This window comes from Dryobates pubescens, chromosome 3, assembly GCF_014839835.1.
Source record: "Dryobates pubescens isolate bDryPub1 chromosome 3, bDryPub1.pri, whole genome shotgun sequence".
Taxonomy (NCBI): Eukaryota; Metazoa; Chordata; class Aves; order Piciformes; family Picidae; genus Dryobates; species Dryobates pubescens.
The window spans coordinates 10,570,235-10,592,402 of NC_071614.1; the positions used below are offsets into that span (position 1 = coordinate 10,570,235).

The 22,168-nt window shown below is 49.2% G+C and overlaps 1 protein-coding gene across 1 annotated transcript; it reads left to right on the plus strand.

Moving 5' to 3' along the window:
* Positions 1-4,701: 4,701 nt before the first annotated feature.
* Positions 4,702-5,870, plus strand: CHST9 (carbohydrate sulfotransferase 9). Its single transcript, XM_009908796.2, has one exon. It carries the CDS (start codon positions 4,702-4,704, stop codon positions 5,839-5,841), a length of 1,140 nt encoding a protein of 379 aa, XP_009907098.2. The 3' UTR covers positions 5,842-5,870.
* Positions 5,871-22,168: the final 16,298 nt, after the last annotated feature.

Here is a 22,168-nt window from a genome sequence, read left to right on the forward strand (position 1 = left end):
AGAAAGAAGTTGTTCCCCATGAGGGTGAGAGCCTGGCACAGGTTGCCCAGGGAGGTGATGGAAGCCTCTTCCCTGGAGGTTTGTGCATCCAGGCTGGATGTGGCTGTGAGCAACCTGCTGTAGTGTGAGGTGTCCCTGCCCCTGGCAGGGGGCTTGGAACTGGCTGATCCTTGAGGTCCCTTCCAGCCCTGACCATTCTACAATTTTGATTTGAACCTAGTTTTTGCCATTTAACCATTTCCTCCCCACCCCATCTAATTTTCAGTGTGTTGGTGGTGAGGAAAAAGCCTAGAGGGAATTTGTTCATTGATATCAAGTTTTACAGCACAGAATTCTGGTGATGATTTATTTTTTTTCACCAATGTTGTTTAGCTTTTGTTTCTGTAATGAGTTTTCATTGAGCTTTCACTAAACTCTGACATCGCTTATGGAGGTGTTTTCTGTCTTGTGTTTATCACTGTATCAGGAGTAATCATGTAGAAGAACAAAAACAAACCCAAAAAACCTCAGCCCATCTCTTTGTATATTGCAATTCAGCATTTCAGCATTAGGAGAAGGATATTGGAACTAGAAAGAGACAAGGAGGAAACCCAGAGTTGGCTTTCCTAAATGACATGCCCTTCTGAACTGAAAAGAGGGGCTGGAGAAGATGTCTTGTGAGGGGCAGCTGAGGGGGCTGGGGTTGTTTAGTCTGGAAAAAAGGAAGCTGAGGAGAGATCTCATCACTCTCTAAAACTCCCTGAAAGGAGGTTGGAGTGAGGTGGGTGTTGGTCCAGTGCTCCAGCACTCTCAAAGGAGAGAAAAGAAAGAAGAGAAGAGAAGAGAAGAGAAAAGAGAAGAGAAGAGAAGAGAAGAGAAGAGAAGTAGAAGAGAAGTAGAAGAGAAGTAGAAGAGAAGTAGAAGAGAAGTGGACTGGACTGGACTAGACTAGACTAGACTAGACTAGAATTAACTAGGTTGGAAACCTTCTGTGTTCTGGTTTGTACCCATTACCCCTTGTCCTGTCACTGGGCACCACTTAAAGGATCCCAGGTCCACTCTCATGCCCCCACCCTTTAGGTGTTTACCAGCAATGAGAGGATCTGCTCTCAGTGTTCTCCAGGCTAAACATCCCCAGGTCTCTCAGCTCATCTCTCAGCATCTTTGTGGTCTCAACTGGACTCTCACCAGGAATTCACTCTCTCTCTTGAACTGGGGAGCCCAGAACTGGGCACATGATCCAGATGTGGCCTCACTAGAGCAAAGCAGAGGGTAAAGAGAACCTTCCTCTATCTGCTAGCCACACTCTTCCCTAGGCCACTATTTGCCTTCTTGGCCATGGGGGCACTTTGCTGGCTCATTGTGAACTTGTCCACCAGCACTCCCAGGTCCTTCCCCACAGCGCTGCTTCCCAGCAGGTCACCCCTCACCTGCACTGGTGCAGGATTTTGTTCCTCCCCAGGTGCAGGACCCTGGACTTGCTCCTGTTGAACTTCATGCATTCCACAAGGAAAGGAAAACCTTCACTTCCCCTAAATACCAGGAGAAACGTTTCGAATGTTAATGGCAGTTCTGTGCTTTGCTGCTGAGTTTATAGCCTGGAAGAAGTCTAATTAACTTTTCTAAACCAAATTGCATTGTAAATTTAGCCTGAGATGGCTTGGGAAAGCCCTTTTTGGGAGGCTTTATTGGCCAGAAGAGGGGGCAGTTGTATTTTTAAAACCCAACTTGAGGCTACGTTGCCAGGGCTGTGGATGGCCGATTGCAGACCTACTTCTGCAGGCTCTCTGGGTGACACAGTCAGCTCTGTGCATGATACTGCTCTTCCCTGAAGAAGAGTCTCTGGAGAGAGACAAAGGCTGCAAAAGGTGGGCTAGGAGATGTATTTTGTGTGTCCAGCCTTGGTCTTTTCCTGCCTGGCAATGCCTTGCCCTCCTCGAATTGCTCACCTGCTCTGTCTCCCTGCAGTTAACGTAAGGAACACTGAATTTTGCAGGGAAATTGTGTTGATATGTGGAGGATATATCTAAATGAGGCTGTAAAAGGTTGATCTGGGGGGTCAAATGGTAGATATTTGCTTTTAAATGGCTACTTAGTGAGGATGGTGCTGCCCCCATTCAGTGCAAACAGGGTGCAGTGCCTCTGTCAGGGCAAGGAGGGAGCGTGCCCAGATAATTGCTGTAAGTGGCTGTTTGCAGAGGATTTTGTGGGGTTTATGGTGACAATTCTCTTTGTGAAGACAGGTAGTGTAGAATCATATCACCATTTTGGGTGGAAAAGACCCCTAAGATCATATAGTCCAACCATCAACCCAACACCACCATGGCCACTAAACCATGTCCCAAAGTGCCACAGGCACAGGTTTCTTGAACGCCTCCAGGGATGGGGACTCCACCACCTCCCTGGGCAGCCTGTTCCAGTCCCTGACCACTCTTGCAGCAAAGAAATTTTTCCTAATCTCTGACCTAAACCTCCCCTGCCACAATTTCAGGCCATTTCCTCTTGTCATAGAATAGAATCATAGAATCAATAAGGTTGGAAGAGGCTTCAAGGATCAACAAGTCCAACCTGTCACCCAACACATCATGACTACTAAACCATGGCACCAAGTGCCATATCCAGTCCCCTCTTGAACACCTCTAGGGATGGGGACTCCACCACCTCCATGGGTAGCACATTCCAGTGGCTAACAGCAATTTTTGTGAAGAACTTTCTCCTCACCTCGAGCCTAAACTTCCCCTGGCGCAGCTTGAGACTGTGTCCTCTTGTTCTGGTGCTGCTTGCCTGGGAGAAGCGACCAACCCCCACCTGGCTACAACCTCCCTTCAGGGAGTTGTAGAGAGCAATGAGGTCTCCCCTGAGCCTCCTCTTCTCCAGGCTAAGCAACCCCAGCTCCCTCAGCCTCTCCTCACAGGGCTGTGCTCCAGACCCCTCCCCAGCCTCTGGGTTGGAAGGGCCCTCCAAAGGTCATTCAGTCTGTGGTGGGTTACAATCTGTGGAAAAAATTTCTTGGCATAGCCTAAAACTACCACATAGTCCAACTCCCTCTGCAGTCAGCAGGGACATCCTCACTAGATCAGGTTGCCCAGAGCCCTGATGAGCCTCACCTTGAATATCTCCAGTGATGGGGCCTCAACCACCCGCCCTGGGCAACCTGTTCCAGTGTTCCACTGTCCTCAAGGTAAAGAACTTGTTCCTAACACCCAGTCTACATCTAATGTCATTTAAAAGATGAAGTGTGCTCAGAAATGCTTCCTGGCTTGAGCTGTGAGGATGCAAGAGGCATTATCTCTTCTCTCCTTCATCAAATGGCTGTGTTTAGCAATTACCATGCACTTGGAAATAACTTTGAGAACTGCATTCCTGTTTAGGGGATTTGACTTGCTTCTGTGCTTTAAGTTATGGGGGGGGGAAACAGGCATAGAATCATGGAATTGTTAGGGTTGGAAGGGACCTCAAGGATCAGCCAGTTCCAAGCCTCCTACCATGGGCAGGGACACCTCACACTACAGCAGGTTGCTCACAGCCACATCCAGCCTGCTGCAAAAACCTCCAGGCATGAGGCTTCCACCACCTCCCTGGGCAACCTGTGCCAGGCTCTCACCACCCTGCTGGGGAGCAGCTTCTTCCTAACATCCAAGCTGAATCTACCCATTTCTAGTTTGGTTCCATTTCCCCTCAGGAAAGGAACACAATGATGAGTTCTAAACAATCCCATTGGAGAGATAACAGACAGAAAACTTAGTTCTCTAAGCTACCTTTTTCTGTCTCTTTCTGCTTCCTCACTCTGGGAGACACTGACTTGTTTCTGCTGGGCTTTGCTGACCTTGGCTGTGTTCTTTGTTGTGGCTGAGGATCTAAAACAACTCTCTGCTCTTTTCTCTTGTCCCTTTGTGTCCAGGGGAGTAAGGAGAGGGGCAGGGAGTGGGAAGCTATTAGCAGCTCCCCTGCTTTTTGGCCAGGGGGGGTTCTTGTGCTGTTTATCTGTAAATATTGTATGTTTTGTACAAATTCATTGCATCCCATTGTAGATGGCAGTTTTGCTTGTAAATACAGCTTTCATCTGCTTCCAGCCTCAGCTGGTCTGGCAAATTTAATGTTGGGGGGGAGAATTTTCAACCCACCACACCTACTGTGTGCTAACAGGTAAGCTTCAGAACCATGGACTTCAATAATTTAGCTTGTTGCTAAACAAGATGTGCTGCTAAATGACATCTTGAAGGTCTCTTCCAACCTGGTCTCGTCTCATCTCTTTCTCTCCTCTCCTCTCCTCTCCTCTCCGAGCCTCTCCTCTCCGAACCTCTCCTCTCCGAACCCCTTCCCTTCCCAAACCTTCCCTTCCCAAACCTTCCCTTCCCTTCCCTTCCCTTCCCTTCCCTTCCCTTCCCTTCCCTTCCCTTCCCTTCCCTTCCCTTCCCTTCCCTTCCCTTCCCTTCCCTTCCCTTCCCTTCCCTTCCCTTCCCTTCCCTTCCCTTCCCTTCCCTTCCCTTCCCTTCCCTTCCCTTCCCTTCCCTTCCCTTCCCTTCCCTTCCCCTCCCTGCCCTTCCCTTCCCTTCCCTTCCCTTCCCTTCCCTTCCCTTCCCTTCCCTTCCCTTCCCTTCCCTTCCCTTCCCTTCCCTTCCCTTCCCTTCCCTTCCCTTCCCTTCCCCTCAGGTTCAAAAGAGACTTTGTAGGCCCAAGTGTGGCTTGCCCACCACTGTGCACTGCTGCAGTGTGAACAGGATGATGCTGTGTTGTAAGCTCTGCTCCTTTTCATGCTTGCAGGATTTCACACTCCCACCTCTGGGGAAGAGGAGGAGGACAGCGTGGAGCAGGAGTGTTCCTCCTGGCCTCAGGAAGCACGAGATGACCCTCTTGGGCAGCAGGCACTGGCATGGCAAGGCTGATCCTCTGGGTGTGGTGGCTGCCTCCCTGGTGAGCCAGCTCTCTGAGCAGCAGAAGATGAGTGAGCCACCTTTCAGCTGGTTCAGAGGGGTGTATTTACCTCCTGCACTGCACCCTTTAAACCAGACACTAGTCAAGGGTGGCAGGTGGCAGGCCGTGGGCAGCACCCAGGAGAGGCGCAGGTCCTTCCTGCACGACTTCTGCCGGAAGCAGCACGGCAGGAAGAAGCTGCACAGCCACCTCCTGCACCTGGTGTCAAGAATTTACGTGGAGGACAGGCACAAGGTCCTGTACTGTGAAGTGCCCAAAGCAGGCTGCTCCAACTGGAAAAGGGTCCTCATGGTGCTCAATGGGCTGGCTGCTTCGGCACACAACATCTCCCACGATGATGTGCACTACGGAAAGCACCTCAGGAGGCTGGACAGTTATGACCTGGAAGGGATATCCAGGCGCCTGAACACCTACACCAAGACCATCTTTGTCCGTGACCCTATGGAGAGGCTGGTGTCTGCCTTCAGGGACAAGTTTGAACACCCAAACAGCTACTACCACCCGGTGTTTGGCAAGGCAATCATCAAGAAGTACAGACAGGACGCAGAGGAGGAGGCACTGAAGACAGGCTCGGGAGTGAAGTTCAGGGAGTTCATCCAGTACCTGCTAGATTCCCACCGCCCAATAGGGATGGACATTCACTGGGAGCAGGTCAGTAAGCTCTGCCACCCCTGCCTCATCAGTTATGACTTCATAGGGAAGTTTGAAACCCTGGAAGAAGATGCCAATTACTTTCTGCAGCTGGTAGGGGCTCCAGCCGAGCTGAAGTTTCCTAGGTTCAAAGACAGACATTCCTCAGATGAGAGAACCAGCCCAGAAGTGGTGAGGCAATACCTAAAGGAACTGTCTGAGGAGGAGAGGCAGCTGACCTATGACTTCTATTATTTGGATTACTTGATGTTCAATTATACCTCACCAGCTGTATAGCACCAGAGCAAGGTTCAGGCTTCCGTGAGGTACTTAATCACGTTGGGATTCAGAACAACCACTTTGCTATCAGCCCTGAAAGGAAACCAAGTTGCTGCTAAGTGGGGTTGTCTTGGCTTTGTGGGGGATTTTACTATTTAAAGGGACATCAATTGGAATCATGGAATTGTCAGGGTTGGAAGGGACCTTGAGGATACTCCTGTTCCAACCCCCCTGCCATGGGCAGGGACACCTCACACCACAGCAGGTTGCTCACAGCCACATCCAGCCTGGCTGCAAACACCTCCAGGCATGAGGCTTCCACCACCTCCCTGGGCAACCTGTGCCAGGCTCTCACCACCCTCATGGGGAACAACTTCTTCCTAACATCCAGTCTCAATCTACCCATTTCTAGTTTTGTTCCATTCCCCCCAGTCCTATCACTCCCTGACACCCTCAAAAGTCCCTCCCCAGCTTTCTTGTCGCCTCCTTCAGATACTGGAAGGCCACAACTAGGTCTCCTGGGAGCCTTCTCTTCTCCAGACTGAACAGCCCCAACTCTCTCAGTCTGTCCTCATAGGAGAGCAGCTCCAGCCCTCTGCTCATCCTTGTGGCCCTTTTCTGGACATGCTCTAGCACCTGCGGATCCTTCCTGTAGTAGGGGCTCCAGAGCTGGACCACTCTGCTCTGGTAAGACCCCACCTGGAGTACTGCATTCAGTTCTGGAGCCTCTGTTACAGGAAGGATCTGGAGGTGCTGGAAGGTGTCCAGAGAAGTGCCACAAGGATGAGCAGAGGGCTGGAGCTGCTCTGCTATGGAGACAGACTGAGGGAGTTGGGGCTGTTCAGTCTGGAGAAGAGAAGGCTCCCAGGAGACCTCATTGTGGCCTTCCAGTATCTGAAGGGGACTATGAGAAAGCTGGGGAGGGACTTTTGAGGGTGTCAGGGAGTGATAGGACTGGGGGGGGATGGGAAAAGAAAGCACACACATACACACACAAAAATAATAAAAAGACCTATAAACAGCATAAGTTGCACTAAAATGCCTGGGAAAAAAACCCACAAACCAAGCTACTTTCCCCATGATGGATTAGACTGTGGGAGTGATGTCTCAGCCAGCTGTTGCATTAGCCTACTTAATGTGCTTTTAATGGTTGGGAGAAAAAGCATTCAGAGTAGCATGATTCTTCTTGGGTTTTTTTTCCTGGTGTGCCTCCTTCAGAAATTGGTTTGGAAACTACTTTTGAATGTATAGTTCACTGGTTTTGACTGCCCCTTACTGATAAAGAGGCATTGGCTCATTTTCTGCTATGTTTGCAGTGCTCTCAGTTGCAGGGCTCCAATGCTTGATTGCCCCCAAGCTGTGGCTGGGTTCAGACCTCAGTGGTTCTCACTGGAGGATGTTCTTGAATACAAAAGCAGAGAACTACAACAAAGAGCAGCTCAGCTGTTCAGCAGAGCAAACTTGGGTAAGCTTGTGATGTGGGAAGAGGTGGCCCAAGTAACTAAGTGAAGAGGTGTTGGCCTCTTGGCCCCAGTGACTAATGACAAGAGGAAATGGCCTCGAGTTGCACTGTGGGAGGTTCAGGTTGGACATTGGGGCAAATTTCTTTGCTGCAAGAGCGGTCAGGGATTGGCACAGGCTGCCCAGGGAGGTGGTGGAGTCCCCATCCCTGGAGGTGTTCAAAAAATATGTAGACATGGCACTCTGGGACATGGTTTAGTGGTCATGGAGGTGTTGGGTAGAAGGTTGGACTTGATGATCTGAGAGGTCTTTTCCGACCATGGTGATTCTGTGTGAGAAATGAGGGAGAAGCAAGCAGTGACAGTGCATAAGAAATGATCTCTCCTTTCAGCATCTAACTCTCCCAGGGCCACTACCACACCAGATCCTTGAGCACCATATCTAGATGGCTTTAAATGCACCCAGGGATGGGGATTCAACCACTTCCCTGGGCAGCCTGTTCCAGTCTTCCAGAGCCCTTTCAGTGTAGAAGATTTTCCCTAATGTCCAACCTAAACCTCTCCTGATGTAACTTGATGTCATTTCCTCTTGTCCTATTAGTTGTGACTTGTGAGAAGAGACCAACACCCATCTCTTTACAACCTCCTTTCATGGAGTTGTGCAGAGTGAGAAGGTTTCTCCTCAGCCTCTCTTCTCCAGACTAAACACCCCCAGCTCTCTCAGCTGCTCCTCCCCAGCCCTGTTCTCCAGACCCTTCCCCAGCTTTGTTGCCCTTCTCTGGACCTGCTCCAGCACCTCAATGTCCTTCCTGGAGTGAGGGCCCTTAAGCTGAATCAAGTCCTCAAGGTGTGGCCTTACCAGTGCTGAGTCCAGTGTGACAATTACTTCTCTGGCTCTGCTGGTCACATTATTGCTGATCCAGGCCAGGATGCTGGTGGCCTTCTGGGCCACCTGGGCACACCCTGGCTCATTTTCAGCCACTCCTGACCAGCACCCCCAGGTCTTTCTCTGTTGGGCAGTTTCCAGCCACTCTGCCCCACACCTGGAAGGTTCATGGGGCTGCTGTGCCTCAAATGCAGGACCCAGCCCTTGGCTTTGTTGAACCTCACACAACTGACCTTGGCCCATCAATCCACCCTGTCCAGATCCCTCTGCAGAGCCTTCCTACCTTCAAGCAGATCAACATTCCCTCCCAGCTTGGTGTCATCTGCAAACTTACTGAGGGTGGACTCAATGTCCTCATCCAAATCACTGACAAAGATGTTAAACAGGAGATGGCCCCAGCCCTGAGCCCTGAGGATCACCACTGGTGACCTTTTCTCCTCCTGCACACACCATTACTCCTGTGAGATGTTGTGGTGCCTAAACAGACCCACAGGTGTTATCAGCAGGTGTGTTTCTCTTCAGGTAACAGTGTCCCTAAATCTGCCCCTTTAGAGTCCAGATGTTACCTGACTCCCACCTTTCCCTGCAGAAGTCCCTCCTGGTTTTCCTGCAGGCTCCCTCACAGAGCAGGGAGTGCTGGAGCTGCGCTGCTCTGCCCGGGGCACCATGGGGAGTGCAGCTGCTCCATGGTCGAGGGCTCCCAGGGCACCATGCTGGAGAGGTGGTTTCTTGCAGCTTCTGCCTTGCTGGACACCACTCCAGTGCTCTGCACCATGCCAGCTAAGGGCTCTTACTCACTTCTTTCCCCAGTTCTTCTTCTCCCATGGCCATGCATTGCCATGAGTGCTGCTCCCAAGTGGGACTATGCATTAGGACATTAAAGAGCTGCTCCTGCCAGAGTTTAGTCATCCCACCTCCTAACTCGTGTTTAAACTGCCTTAGGGTTTGCCCTGGTTCTGACCTTGGTGTAAAAAGAATATTTCCATGGAGGCAGAGCAGCTCTCTACATCCTTCTGAAGTACTGCCTCCCACCTCAAATCCTGAGTGAACCTCCCTTGCCTTGGTGGGAGGCCACTGAAGATGTTAAACAGAAAATAAACGTGCACCAGCCTTTGGATGTCTGCATATTTGCTTTGTCCTGTCTGCTGTGGATGTGTGGTAGTTAACTGTTTATCTACAGACAACAGAAGCCTTTGTAGCAATTCCTTTAAAAAGGGGGGGGAAATGGGGGGGGGGGGGGGAAGTTGGATATGTTAATAAAGAGTGGAGACCAAGTTACACCTGAGCTTTGTGTTGATTCTTCAGTTCAGAGCAATAAATGTTAGTAAGTGACAAAGTCCCTGAAGAACTTAATAACCAGATCAGAGACTGATGAGGATTGGAAAGGACCTTTGGAGATCATCCAGTCCTATCCCCATCTCAGAGCAGGTTCATCTAGATCAGGTTGTCCAGGATCACAATGGCCAGGTGGGTTTGAAAACCTCTAAAGAAGACAACTCCACAACCTCTCTGGGCAGCCTGGGTCAGTGCTCTGGCATCCTCACAGCAAAGGGTTTTCTCCTTAAGTTCAAGTGAAACCTCCTGTGTTCTAGTTTGTGCCTGTTTCCCCTTGTCCTATCACTGGGAAGCAATGAAAAGAGCCCAGCTCCATCTTCTTGCCACCCACCCTTTAGCTACTGATAGCACTGAGAAGATCTCCTCTCAGTATCTCCCTGCCTCTTGAACTGGGGAGCCCAGAACTGAACACAGTACTCCAGCTGTGGTCTTACCAGGGCACAGCAGAGGGGGAGGAGAACCTCCCTCATCCTGCTGACCACACTCTTCTTGATGCACCCCAGAGTACTTAAGGTTGCTTTAGTGACAAACTTGCAGCCCATCTGCTCAGGGAGTGACAGAGATTCAAGGTTTGGGGGATGCAATTGTGGTGGAAAAGCTGAACAGTCTCCCAAGATTCCATCTGCTCTCTGGTCTTGGATAGTTTGCTTTGGAAGGAACCTTTAAGGTCATCTAGTTCAACAGCCCTGCAATGAGCAAGGACATCTCCCAACAAGTTCAAGCTGCTCAGAGTCCCATCAAGCCTGGCCTTGAAGGTCTTCAGGGATGAAGCCTCCACCACCTCCCTGGGCAACCTGCTCCAGTGTTCCACCACCCTCATAGTAAAGAACTCCTTCCTGATGCCCAGATAAAGCTATTGTCTGAGTCAAGGGGGGGGAGGATGAAAGCTATTAGCAAACATTTGGCTTCTGCAAATGGGAGGGAAAATGCCATGGATTTGCATGCACCCCTGGACACAGACACCACGTCCCTGGATTGCCATCACGGGAAGCTGGTCCAGTTTGCATTGGTGATTGCAAAGGGGAGGACACTGCACTGAAGCATCGTTGTTTCAGCCCCATTGCTGTTGTCTGTCTCTGGTGAAAGGCTCTGGACTCCTTTCTAGGCTCAACTTTCAGTTTCATCCCCTCTAACTGCACTTTTAAAATGCAGATTTTTGGGGGCAAACCTAAGCCAGGCTGTCGTAAAGAAGAGCCTCTCCATAGTCCTCTTCAGCCACCTCAGGGACTCAGAGGAGCTCAGCAGCAGAACCTAGATTGTACTTTGCCTCATTAACCACATTTTGAAACTCACCAGCCTGCTTTGCCAGGAATTAAGTTACATGATTTAAAATTAACATAAGAGTTTAGCATAATTGAAGTGGGACTGTGATAGCTGACTTGGGGGATTAGAAGAGATAAAGGCATAATTTGCAGCATCAAAGATAACCTCTATTTTTCCAAAGTAACTTTGGAAAGGTCAAAGTGTGAGGCTGGGTTAGAGCTTGGGTTATGCTTTTGTGAGGCTGTTAGGCACAAAAACCCAAACCTAAACACTGAAGGTCGTCCTCTATCTGCTCATACCAAATCCCACCTCCACCAGCGTGCACAGATGTTGGCTGGACTCAGGAAGTGGGACTGACAGAGGAATGAAAATGCACTCCACAGCATTTGGGGCAATGGCACATCAGCTGAGGCATGCAGAGCCTCTTTGAAGGGCTTTGATTACAGTAAATAGCTTTTCAGTTATGAACATTTCTTCCTCTGAAGATCTCTGAGCACTTCTCTGATGCAGGTCAGTTGTCAGGGTGAGCCAAATGTGCTGGGGGGGCATCACAGAGAGCCCCACAGGAGGGCTGGAGCAGGAGGAGAGTGCTCCCTTAGCTCACTTCTTTCTCTCTTCCAACCACCAGACATTTGTGCTTCCCTGCAGAAACAAAAGAGAGATGTTTGGAAACTAATGTTCCATACTTTCCCCTAAAATGTTGCTTATTTTCCCCTGAAATGTTCCATACTTTCCCCTGAAATATTCCTTTTATTTTCTCCTGAGAGGCTCTGCAGAGGGACCTCGACAGGCTGGACAGATGGGCAGAATCCAGTGGCATGAGATTGAACACAGCCAAGTGCCAGGTTCTGCACATTGGCCACAGCAACCCCTTGCAATGCTACAGGCTGGGGACAGAGTGGCTGGAGAGCAGCTAGGCAGAAAGGGACCTGGGGGTACTGGTCGATGGTAGGCTGAACATGAGCCCAAGAGGGCCAATGGCATCCTGGCCTGTATCAAGAACAGTGTGGCCAGCAGGAGCAGGGAGGTCATTCTGCCCCTGTACACTGCACTGGTTAGGCCACACCTTGAGTCCTGTGTCCAGTTCTGGGCTCCTCAGTTTAGGAAAGATGTTGAGATGCTGGAAGGTGTCCAGAGAAGGGCAACAAAGCTGGGGAGGGGTCTGGAGCACAGCCCTGTGAGGAGAGGCTGAGGGAGCTGGGGTTGCTTAGCCTGGAGAAGAGGAGGCTCAGGGGAGACCTTCTTGCTCTCTGCAACTCCCTGAAGGGAGGTTGTAGCCAGGTGGGGGTTGGTCTCTTCTCCCAGGCAAGCAGCACCAGAACAAGAGGACACAGTCTCAAGCTGTGCCAGGGGGGGTTTAGGCTGGAGGTGAGGAGAAAGTTCTTCCTAGAGAGAGTTGTTGGCCATTGGAATGTGCTGCCCAGGGAGGTGGTGGAGTCACCATCCCTAGAGGTGTTCAAAAAGGTATTGGATGTGGCACTTGGAGCCATGGTTTAGTTAGTCAGGAGGTGTTGGGTGATAGGTTGGACTTGATCTCTTTTCCAACCCTATTGATTCTATGATAAGGCAGCTTCATTCTTCCAGGTAGGACTTGGCTTGCAGAGCTCAGACTCAGCCACTCCACCTCCCTCTCCTACCACTGCTGGCAAACTGTTGCTTGCTGGAAGTCAGAGGTGTGCAGCCACCACACAATCAAGCATGACACTTCATCTTGAGATGTCCTCTGGTGTAACTTCCCCAAAAGGGCAAATTTATTGGATCTGCTCTGGCCTGGGGCTCTTCTGTGCTGGTGATGTGCCATTGGAGATCACTGCTTTAATTTTAACTGTGGTTGAGATTTAAATGAGAATTACACCGTGGCACTCTGCAGAAGGCTGAGAGGGAAAGAGCTGACTGGAGCTTTGTGTTGTGGATGTAGGTTACAGAGGAAAGTCTTTGTCATAGGTGCCTCCAGGCTAACAACACATCAGATAAGGCTCCTTAACTGGAATTCTTAATACCAGTTTATCAGCTGGGATAACCTGCTGTGCTGCTTTCAAAACTAAACCAATTTGGCCTCAGAACCTGAAGACCAAAAGCAGGCCATCAGTTATTGCACTTCATTGAAATGAAATAATCAAACAAACAGCGAAAAAAGTAAAAAGGCCCCAAACCCAATGTGTGGCTGCCCTAGATCAGCCAGTTCATGGGGAGTTCAGAGGGCAGGAACTGGGAGGTGTAGCTGGTTGGCTGTGCCTAGCCAGAGCTGGAGCTAAAATCTAGCAGTTCCTCTATCACTCAGTGACCCTTCCCCAGCAGAGAAGGGGGACTGGGAAAATGCAAGGAGACACAAAGTCTGAAATCACAGAATCAACCAGCTTGGAAAAAACCTCAGAGATCATCAAGTCCAACCTAACACCTAACACCTCATGACTACTAAACCATGGCACCAAGTGCCACATCCTTTCTAGAACACCTCCAGGGATGGTGACTCCACCACCTCCCTGGGCAGCACATTCCAATGGCTAACAACTCTCTCTGGGAAGAACTTTCTCCTCACCTCCAGCCTAAACTTTCCCTGGCACAGCTTGAGACTGTGTCCTCTTGTTCTGGTGCTGGCTGCCTGGGAGAAGAGACCAAACCCCACCTGGCTACAACCTCCTGTCAGGTGGCTGGGGAGAGCAGTAAGGTCTCCCCTGAGCCTCCTCTTCTCCAGGCTAAACAACAACAAATTTGATGTAACAACAAAACTGATCCCAATATCAATATGAAGGATATCAAAGTCTATACAGCCCAGCAAATGTGCAGCAGTCCTAGAGAGAAGGAGAGGAACAAAGCCCAAGCAGGAAGCTCCTCTCCCCTCTATACTGAGTGTGATGCTGATGGTCTGGGTCACACCTGCAGTCAACTCCAGTCAGCTCCTTGTTGACCTAGAGCTGCTGACAGCCTGCAGCTCATAGCTGGCCTGGGATCCTCTCCCAGCCAAACCTCATATTAGCTGGCTCAGCAAAGGGAATCTGCCCATAACCAGAGGTAACTGGGATTGATTTGCCTTCTGTAATGTGTACATGTGGCTGGGTGGGTGAAGGAAAGAGTCACATTATTGAGCTTCATGAGACTGTCTTACATTACCTTTGGTATTCATGGAATTATCTGGTTTGGGGAGCACTGTTGAGCTCTTAGTGGTGTAGCTAGCTGCAGTGTGTCCCACAGATTCCTGGTGTGTTGGATGTAGCTCTGCTTGTGGCTTGGCCTTTGGAGATTTGGGTCTTTCTCCAAGTTCTGTAACTTCATGGGTGTGTTGAACTAACATGGACTGTTCTCTGTCTGAGTACAACCACTGGTAAAGTTCTCCTGTAAGTGGATGTGCCTCCTCCTAAAATCACTGAACTCTGTGAATAAACAGGTGAGGTTAGAACTTAGGTATTGGTATGGAATTTAACTCGTTGGATGTTCATTTAAGTTCTGTTTCCAGAGGCTTGGAGGAAGCCAGGGACTTCCCAGCTTTGTTCCAGTCAAAAAGTGCATCATTCAGCTCTGTTCTGGGCACTTGGCAGCCTTAAGAATGCAAGCTCTGTCTCAAAACACTGTCCAGCCTCTCCAGCCACTGCCTCAGCATGAAACCAGTGCCAGGCTGTCTGACGAGGGGAAAGTCCCTCCGGTTCCTTTTGTACAGAGAAGGGCAGACAGAGGCAGGGTGAGAATCTTACAAGCTTACAACACTTCCAGGCTTGCAGCCTCCACAGCTTCTCTGGGCAACCTGTTCCAGTGCCTCACCACCCTCATGGGGAAGAATCTCTTTCTAATATCTCACCTAAATCCAGCTTCTTCCAGTCTGAAGCTGTTACTCCTCAGCCTGTCACTCCACACCTTTGTCAAAAGTCCCTCTCCATGTCTCCTGCAGCCCCCTTTAGGTACTGGGAGGCTGCCCTAAGGTCTCCCCAGAGCCAGACTGAACAACCCCAGTTCCCTCAGCTGCTCCTCAGAAGGCTTGTGTGCCATGGTGGAGTTAGTTCAATGCTTGCACTCAACCATCTTAGTAGTCCTTCCCAACCAACACAATGTTAAGATTCTATGATCTGGAATGGGCAGCCCAGGGAAGTGTTGGAGTCACTGTCCCTGGAGGTGTTCAAGAAATGGGTAGGCATGGAACTTTGGGACATAGAATCATAGAATGGTAGAATCAATAAGGTTGGAAAAGTCCTCAGAGATCATCAAGTCCAACCTGTCACCCAGCACCTCATGGCTACTAAACCATGGCACCAAGTGCCACGTCCAGTCCCCTCTTGAACACCTCCAGGGATGGGGACTCCACCACCTCCCTGGGCAGCACATTCCAAGGGCCAATTACTCTCTCTGGGAAGAACTTTCTCCTCACCTCCAGCCTAAAATGATTTAATGGCCATGGTGGTGCAAGGTCAGCAGTTGGGCTCAATAATCTTAGAGGGCTTTCCCAACCCTAATGACTCTATGATTCTATGATAGGTACTTTCTAGAACTCCAGAGTTCCTGTTGCTCAGGATGTACAGACAGAACTCAGGTGATCTCTGTTTTCACCTCTGGCCACATGGTAGCATTGTCCATGCAGAGGTTATCATCTGCTGCATGGATGCCTCAGTGTTCCAGCAGCACCTTGCAGAGCCACAATGTCATTCCAGGTGAACCCAAGCTTCTTGCAGGGACTGCAAGTTGACCTCTTGCACAAGTTTCCTGTCCCCTTCTTTAGCTTGCCTGGGACAGGGTGCTGCCAGGTCCATGGCTCTGCAATTTGGGAAGCTGCACCTGCTTCTGATCATGGCTATGGCTGCAAGTTTTAGGGGAGGGTCCCCTAGTGAACTTGGTAGGGAGGGGGATGTGGGCAAGGGTTTGCAGCATCTCTGCTTTGAAGGAAGTTGTGGTGTTACCACCTATACTGCACTCCAAGCCATAGACACCAGCTGGCCCCTTTGCTGTGACTTCTGCTGTGCTCCTGAAAAAGTAAACCAGAAAAGAGCCAGAAGAAAAACCTCTAATGAGAAGGGGAAGTGTTAATTGTGGCTGGAGGTGACAGTGCACAAGACAAAATTGCTGCTTTGCTGTTGTCTCTCTGATGTAAGTGACACTAAGACTGCAGCACAACAAAAGCTCAGCTCCAAGGGAGGATGATGGTTCTCAAACTCCTCATGATCCCTCCAGGTCATCCTGAAAAGCAGGAAAAACACAAAGAAAGAAACAAAGGTAGTCAGAATCGTTCTGCCTCAGCCATGCTGCCAACAAACTCCCTTCTCCCTCTCCCTGGCTGTTTTCAGCTGTCTCCAGCCAAGAGGCTGCACAGGTCCAGGACACTGCCCTGCCTCTGCCCACGGAAGCTGCCCTGATGGAAATGCTGCTACCAGGCAAAATGTGGCTCTCAATTTTCTGCCTTGATGCACTTGAAAGTGATGCTAAGCCTGAACTTTGCAGCTGAAGCTGATACACATTAGGCTACTCAATCCTCAAGTCAGCAGCTGGAGGAAGCAGGCAAAACTTTCCAGGGTGGAGCAAACTGCTGTTGCCAGGCACACCAACAGGAGCTGCCAGAGCCACCTCTGAAGAGCAGGTGGCCCTAAGGGTGGCTCCTGAGCGTGGCTGGAGAAGCTGAGTCTTAGCCAACTGCCCCTAATAGCTTTTTAGGATAAACAGATCTCTCCAACCAGACTTTAGCTGGCAGCACAGAGGCTCCCTTTCCAAACCCATACCTTGCTGAGTAAGCCACAGAGACGGAGAAGGGAAAGGACTAATTCAGGACATTTTGGGAGAGCCTTTTTAGCATTTTCAGTTTTGCTTCACACACACACACCCCCCCCCCAAAGGCATTTCTTCAACTTACTGCAGTTTACCAGAAGCAAACAGTCCCTTCAGCTGGCATCTTTAGAGCTGAATTCTGCTCTCTGTGCAGTCCTGGTTGCAGCACCAGGCACAGGCTGAATGAGGGAAGCTGGGAACTCGTTATGTAAAGTCTCCAGCAAGGCAGCTTTGCTGGTGCTATTATGCCCTGTCCCCCTGTTTTGGCACAGCAACAAAACCACTGAGACTGGACAGTTATAGGGTTTCCCAGGCTCCTTTTTTTTTTTTTGAGTTTTCTTTTTATTCTTGGCTTTGTCACAAAACCCAAGGGAATCAATGGTGTGCCCAACCTTCTGAAATGCTCCAGGACTTTCTGTATCTTCTACACACAAAGAAACAGTGGGGGGACAATGTGTATTTCATTTATTCATCATTGACTCACGACAGAGCCCTGCCTCAAAATCCCTTCCTCTGGATCACAACAGAAACCTCTGAGATATTTGTCTCATTGTTTGCTATTTCAGGCTGAGGGAGCTGGGGTTGCTTAGCCTGCAGAAGAGGAGGCTCAGAGGAGACCTTCTTGCTCTCTACAACTACCTGAAGGGAGGGTGTAGACAGCTGGGGGTTGGTCTCTTCTCCCAGGCACCCAGCACCAGAACAAGAGGACACAGTCTCAAGCTGTGCCAGGGGAAGTTTAGGCTGGATGTTAGTAAGAAATTCTGTCCAGAAAGAGAGATTGGCCATTGGGATGTGCTGCCCAGGGAGGTGGTGGAGTCACCATCCCTGGAGGTGTTTAAAAAAAGACTGGATGAGGCACTTGGTGCCATGGTTTAGTTGATGAGATGGTGTTGGGTGATAGGTTGGACTTAATGATCTCAAAGGTCTTTTCCAACCTGGTTTATCCTATCCTATCCTATCCTATCCTATCCTATCCTATCCTATCCTATCCTATCCTATCCTATCCTATCCTATCCTGTCCTGTCCTGTCCTGTCCTGCTCTATCCTATCCTATCTTATTCTATTCTATTCTATTCTATTTCATTCTATCCTATCCTATCCTATCCTATCCTATCCTATCCTATCCTATCCTATCCTATCCTATCCTGCTCTATCCTATCCTGCTCTATCCTATTCTATTCTATTCTATTCTATTCTATTCTATTCTATTCTATTCTATTCTATTCTATTCTATTCTATTCTACTCTACTCTACTCTATTCTATTCTATTCCATTCTATTCTATTCTATATCTCCATAATGTCATGTCCTGGAGTGAAACAAACCTATCTACAGAAGGAAGACTGTATCCTGAGAAGGTCTGAGGAGCTGTGATGGAGATGCAAGGATGGATGTTTCCTCAGTGTGATGCTGCTGGAAGAAGGCCTCCTTCAGTTCCTAGATGTGCTACAAAAAGAAGGGTTTTACTTCAGAGTATGCCTGCTGGGAGTCTGGTATTAAAAATGCATTTTCAAAAGCATGGTGGAAAAGTGGTGAAGGCACAAACAGGAGCTGGAAAAGAATGTTAGGGAAATTTCTTTGGAGTGAGAGACTGTGAGAGCTCCTTCTGCTTAGCTTATCAAAAGGATGATGAAGAGATGACTTGCTCACATTATGTAAGTATCCTCATGGGGAGCCAGTAGAAGTAGAAGAGGCTTTTTAATCTGGGAGAGAACAGCATAATAAGAAGCACTCTGTGGCAGCTGACTTCATACAAACTCAGTTTAGGGACAAAGGCTGGGTTCGGTGATGAAAATGATTAGTCTTGGGAATAAGCTACCCAGGGAATGGGTGGGTTTTCTCTCTCTTGAGTTTTCAACTCAAGAAAGGATGCTCTTTGTGAAATGTATTTATAGAATTATAGAATTGTTCTGGTAGGAAAAGACCTCAAAGATCATCTAGTCCAATCATTGATCCAACACCACTATGGCCATTAAACCATGTCCCAAAGTGCCATGGCCACAGGTTTCTTGAACACTTCTAAGGATGGGGATTCCAGCACCTCCCTAAGCAGCCTGTGCCAATCCCTGACCACTCTTGCAGCAAAAAAAGGTTTTCCCAACATCCAACCTAAACCTCCCCTGGCACAGTTTCAGGCCATTTCCTTTCACCCTATCACTTGACACTAGGAAGAATAGGCCAGCATCCACCTGCCTCCAACCTCCTTTCAGGGAGCTGTAGAGAGCAATGAGCTCTCCCCTCAGCCTCCTCTTCTCCAGATTGAACAACTCCTGGTCCCTCAGCTGCTCCTCTCCAACCCTGTTCTCCAGACCCGTCACCATGCTCTGCTGCATGTCATTTCCCTTCTTCCCTGGATGTATTCAAGGCCAGGTTGCAAAGGGCAGCCTGATCTAGTGTGAGGTGTCCCTGCCCATGGCAGCGGGGTTGGAACTGGATGATCTTTAAGGTCCCTTCCAACCCAAGCCATTCTGTGATGCCATTCTCTGACTCACAAGACAGCTCCTTCTCTCCCTCATTTCCAGGTGACCTGGGATTCTTCCCCTGACTCTCCTGGAGCCCCATGAGTGCTCGGGCTGCTCCACAGCTCCTCCCCTCCTGTTCATCAAATCCTGGCTGCCTCTGCCAGCGAGGCAGCTTTCTGCAGTGGGAGTTGTGGCCGTTTGGGGCAGGAAGGTGGAGAACCTGATGGTTTTTTCCCACAGTACCAGCAAAGGGCCTGCCCCTGCACGTTGAAATGACCCCCTTTCTAAAGATGAAAAGCCTCCAGGTGCTGCCTGCACTCCCTATATCTTAATTTTGCTTTTCCAGCTGTAATTGCTGCCTATTGAGGTGGGAGAAGAGAGCAAAGAAAAAGCAGTCAATCCCAATTGAGGGAGGCAACAGAGCAGGGCTAAGGAAGCTCAGCAGTCATCTAAGCACTTAGCTGCTTGTAAAACCCTTCTGAAAACCCTGAATGAACCCCCACCCAAATGAAAGGCCATTTTGTCCCTTTCAGTTCTCCGTCTCCAGCACAGAACTCAATGTGCAGCTTTGGACAGACAGATTCCACAATAAATAGAGGAGGAGAGTAAAACTAAACCCGCTGGAGCTTGGCCAGCAGCAATGTCAAATCTCTTGACTGATTTCCCAGGGAATTCTTGCTCTAAATGTCAGGGAGAACATAGCCCTGCAGCCAAACCTGGACCAGAGTGATACCAAGGCGTGACAAAATGAATGACCTAAGTAACAGGATTACACCGCAGGAAAATTAAAACTTGAGAAATGTGCAAAGATCACATTTCAGTAAGTGGGGTTTTATGTAAGATCCTTTTAGGAGACAAAGCTCAAACCCAACTTATAAAGCATAAATTGGTGCAGGGAGAGAGATTTATTAGTGGCCCCGGAATGAAGCTTTCAGTCAGTCAGAAAAGAGAGCCTTGGAGTTTCTGCAAGCGCCCGTGGTTTCTGAAAGGCTTACAGCCTGCTCTCAAATGCTCTTGTTGACAGGAGCCAAGGAAGGTCAAAGGAATTTAGTCTCCTAGGAGCCTGCACCACTTTGAAAACAGCAGCTAAGTCTCCCCATCACTCAGGCACTTCAATAAAATCCTGGAGCCTCTTCTGCCAGCACCGGCGAGTGTCTCTTTTACTGCCCTTACCTTCAGCCGCTCATGGGGTTGGCAGGAGCCTCAACTGGGGTGGACTTCTGATCCTCCACTAGCTGTAGCTGCTGGTGGGGTCCAAAATCTATTGGAAAGGACCAAAATTCCCAGAGAAAGGTGGGGTGTATACAGAACACATGCCTGTAAGCGTCATTGCTTTGAGGAACTACAAGCCTGAGGTGGTGCAGAGAGGGGAGCCAAGTGAGCTGAGGAGCTTAACAGCAGCAACGTGAGGGAGAATAGCCCACATCCACCGGGTACAGAGACACTGAGAAAACACACAGAGCTTCTAAATTATGCCCTTTGAGGAGAGGGGGTTGGGGTGGTGGTGTTGGTCTTTCTTTTCTCTGTTTCAGTCCTCTCTGACAAATTTGCCCAGGGCTGGTATTTATGAGGCGCAGCACAAGAGCAAAGGGACCCTCCCCACACTGCTGCTCAGCGAGGTGACACAATCTAGTGCTGGGAGTTTTTCTGCCTCTCTCCCTCATATTATTTTAGCTGGAATTAGCAGTTTGCACATTCCTCCCCGACTTTGGCAGTGTGCCCTCTCCTCCATAGCAGACCAAACTGAAATCCCAGCTCCAGCACGTGTCAGCTGTCTGGGCAGCCCTTGTTCAGAAGGGGGATGTGCCTTACGTGTTGAGGCATCTCCTCACCATGGCTTATGTTCCTGCAGAGATCTTTAATTCATGATGCCCTAAAAATGACTGTAGATACTCAGATGTGATGCTCAGTGAAGGAGAAGCAGAGGCACAGCAAGATTCCACTGCACATTTCTGTCCTGCCCCCCCCCCCAAAAAAAACCCCAAACAACCCCACATGGACCCAGCTTTAACACCATTTATAAAATGTTCTATTCCTTTGTAATTTATTTCTTTAATTGTGTTGAGGGCAGAAGGAATAGTTCATCCTTGGGCAGAAATCCAAAATGAGTCAACCTGCGCTTTATAAGGAGGGAAATATATAAGGAAAGGGGAAAAAAAAAAAAGAGGAAAAAAATAAGAAGAAGAAAATAAAAGGAAGAAGAAAAGAAAAGGAAGGAGAAATTAAAAGAAAAGGAAGGAGAAAAGAAAAGGAAGGAGAAAAGAAAAGGATGAAGAAAAGGTAGGAGAGAAGAAAAGGAAGGAGAGAAGAAAAGGAAGGAGAGAAGAAAAGGAAGGAGAAAAAAAAAGGAAGGAGAAAAAAGGAAGGAGAAAAAAGGAAGGAGAAAAGAAAAGGAGGAAGAAAAGAAAAGGAGGAAGAAAAGAAAAGAAAGAAAATGGGGGAAAATAGAACCAATGTTGTCTCAGCTCCCAACGCTGCCAAATTTACTCCTGGACAAACTGGGGCAGCTTTCCTCTGTTCTTCAGTGCCATCTCAAGGGATGTTTTCCTTGCCTTCTGTGCTCTCAACAGAACATAGTCTGTTTGTTTGATCAGAGCTGGCACAGTGCAGTTTGCTCCAGGTTTCTGCCCGAAGCGTTGCCTTCCTCTGTTTATGTGGCCACAACCTTTGTCTAATCCTCCAGAAGATCTATCGCAGCAAGAATGGTAGCAGTGACAGAAGCTATTAGTGTTCTGCCTTCTCCATGTGGCAGCTGATCTGCTCTGCAGATCAAAAAGAGCAGATGCCTGCTATCTGCAAGAAAAGGGGAGAGCCACGATTGGTTTTGCTGTGTGAATTTTGTTTGTGAGCGAACAGGCAGGCTGCAGGAGCAGGGTCCACAAGGTGCCAAAGAACAAGTGCGTTGTCAGGGCAAAGCTATGAAAGCAAAGTCAGCTCTGATTTGAAGCAGCCAGCTCCCAAACTGGACCAAAATTGGAGGCTTATACAGGTGCCTTTTATAGCTGATGGAACAACAGAGGCAAGGATTCGTGTGACAGAAGCAGCCCTGGTGTAAAAGGCTGAAATAACCAGAGAAGGATTTTGCCAGCTGCAGGTGTGGCACACTCCAGCCACACTGAGCCACAGGGGTTTGAAGAAGAGCACTGAAAAGGAGCTTTTTGTCCCCTGGTAGAGGGGGGAAAGTAAACAGAAGAACAA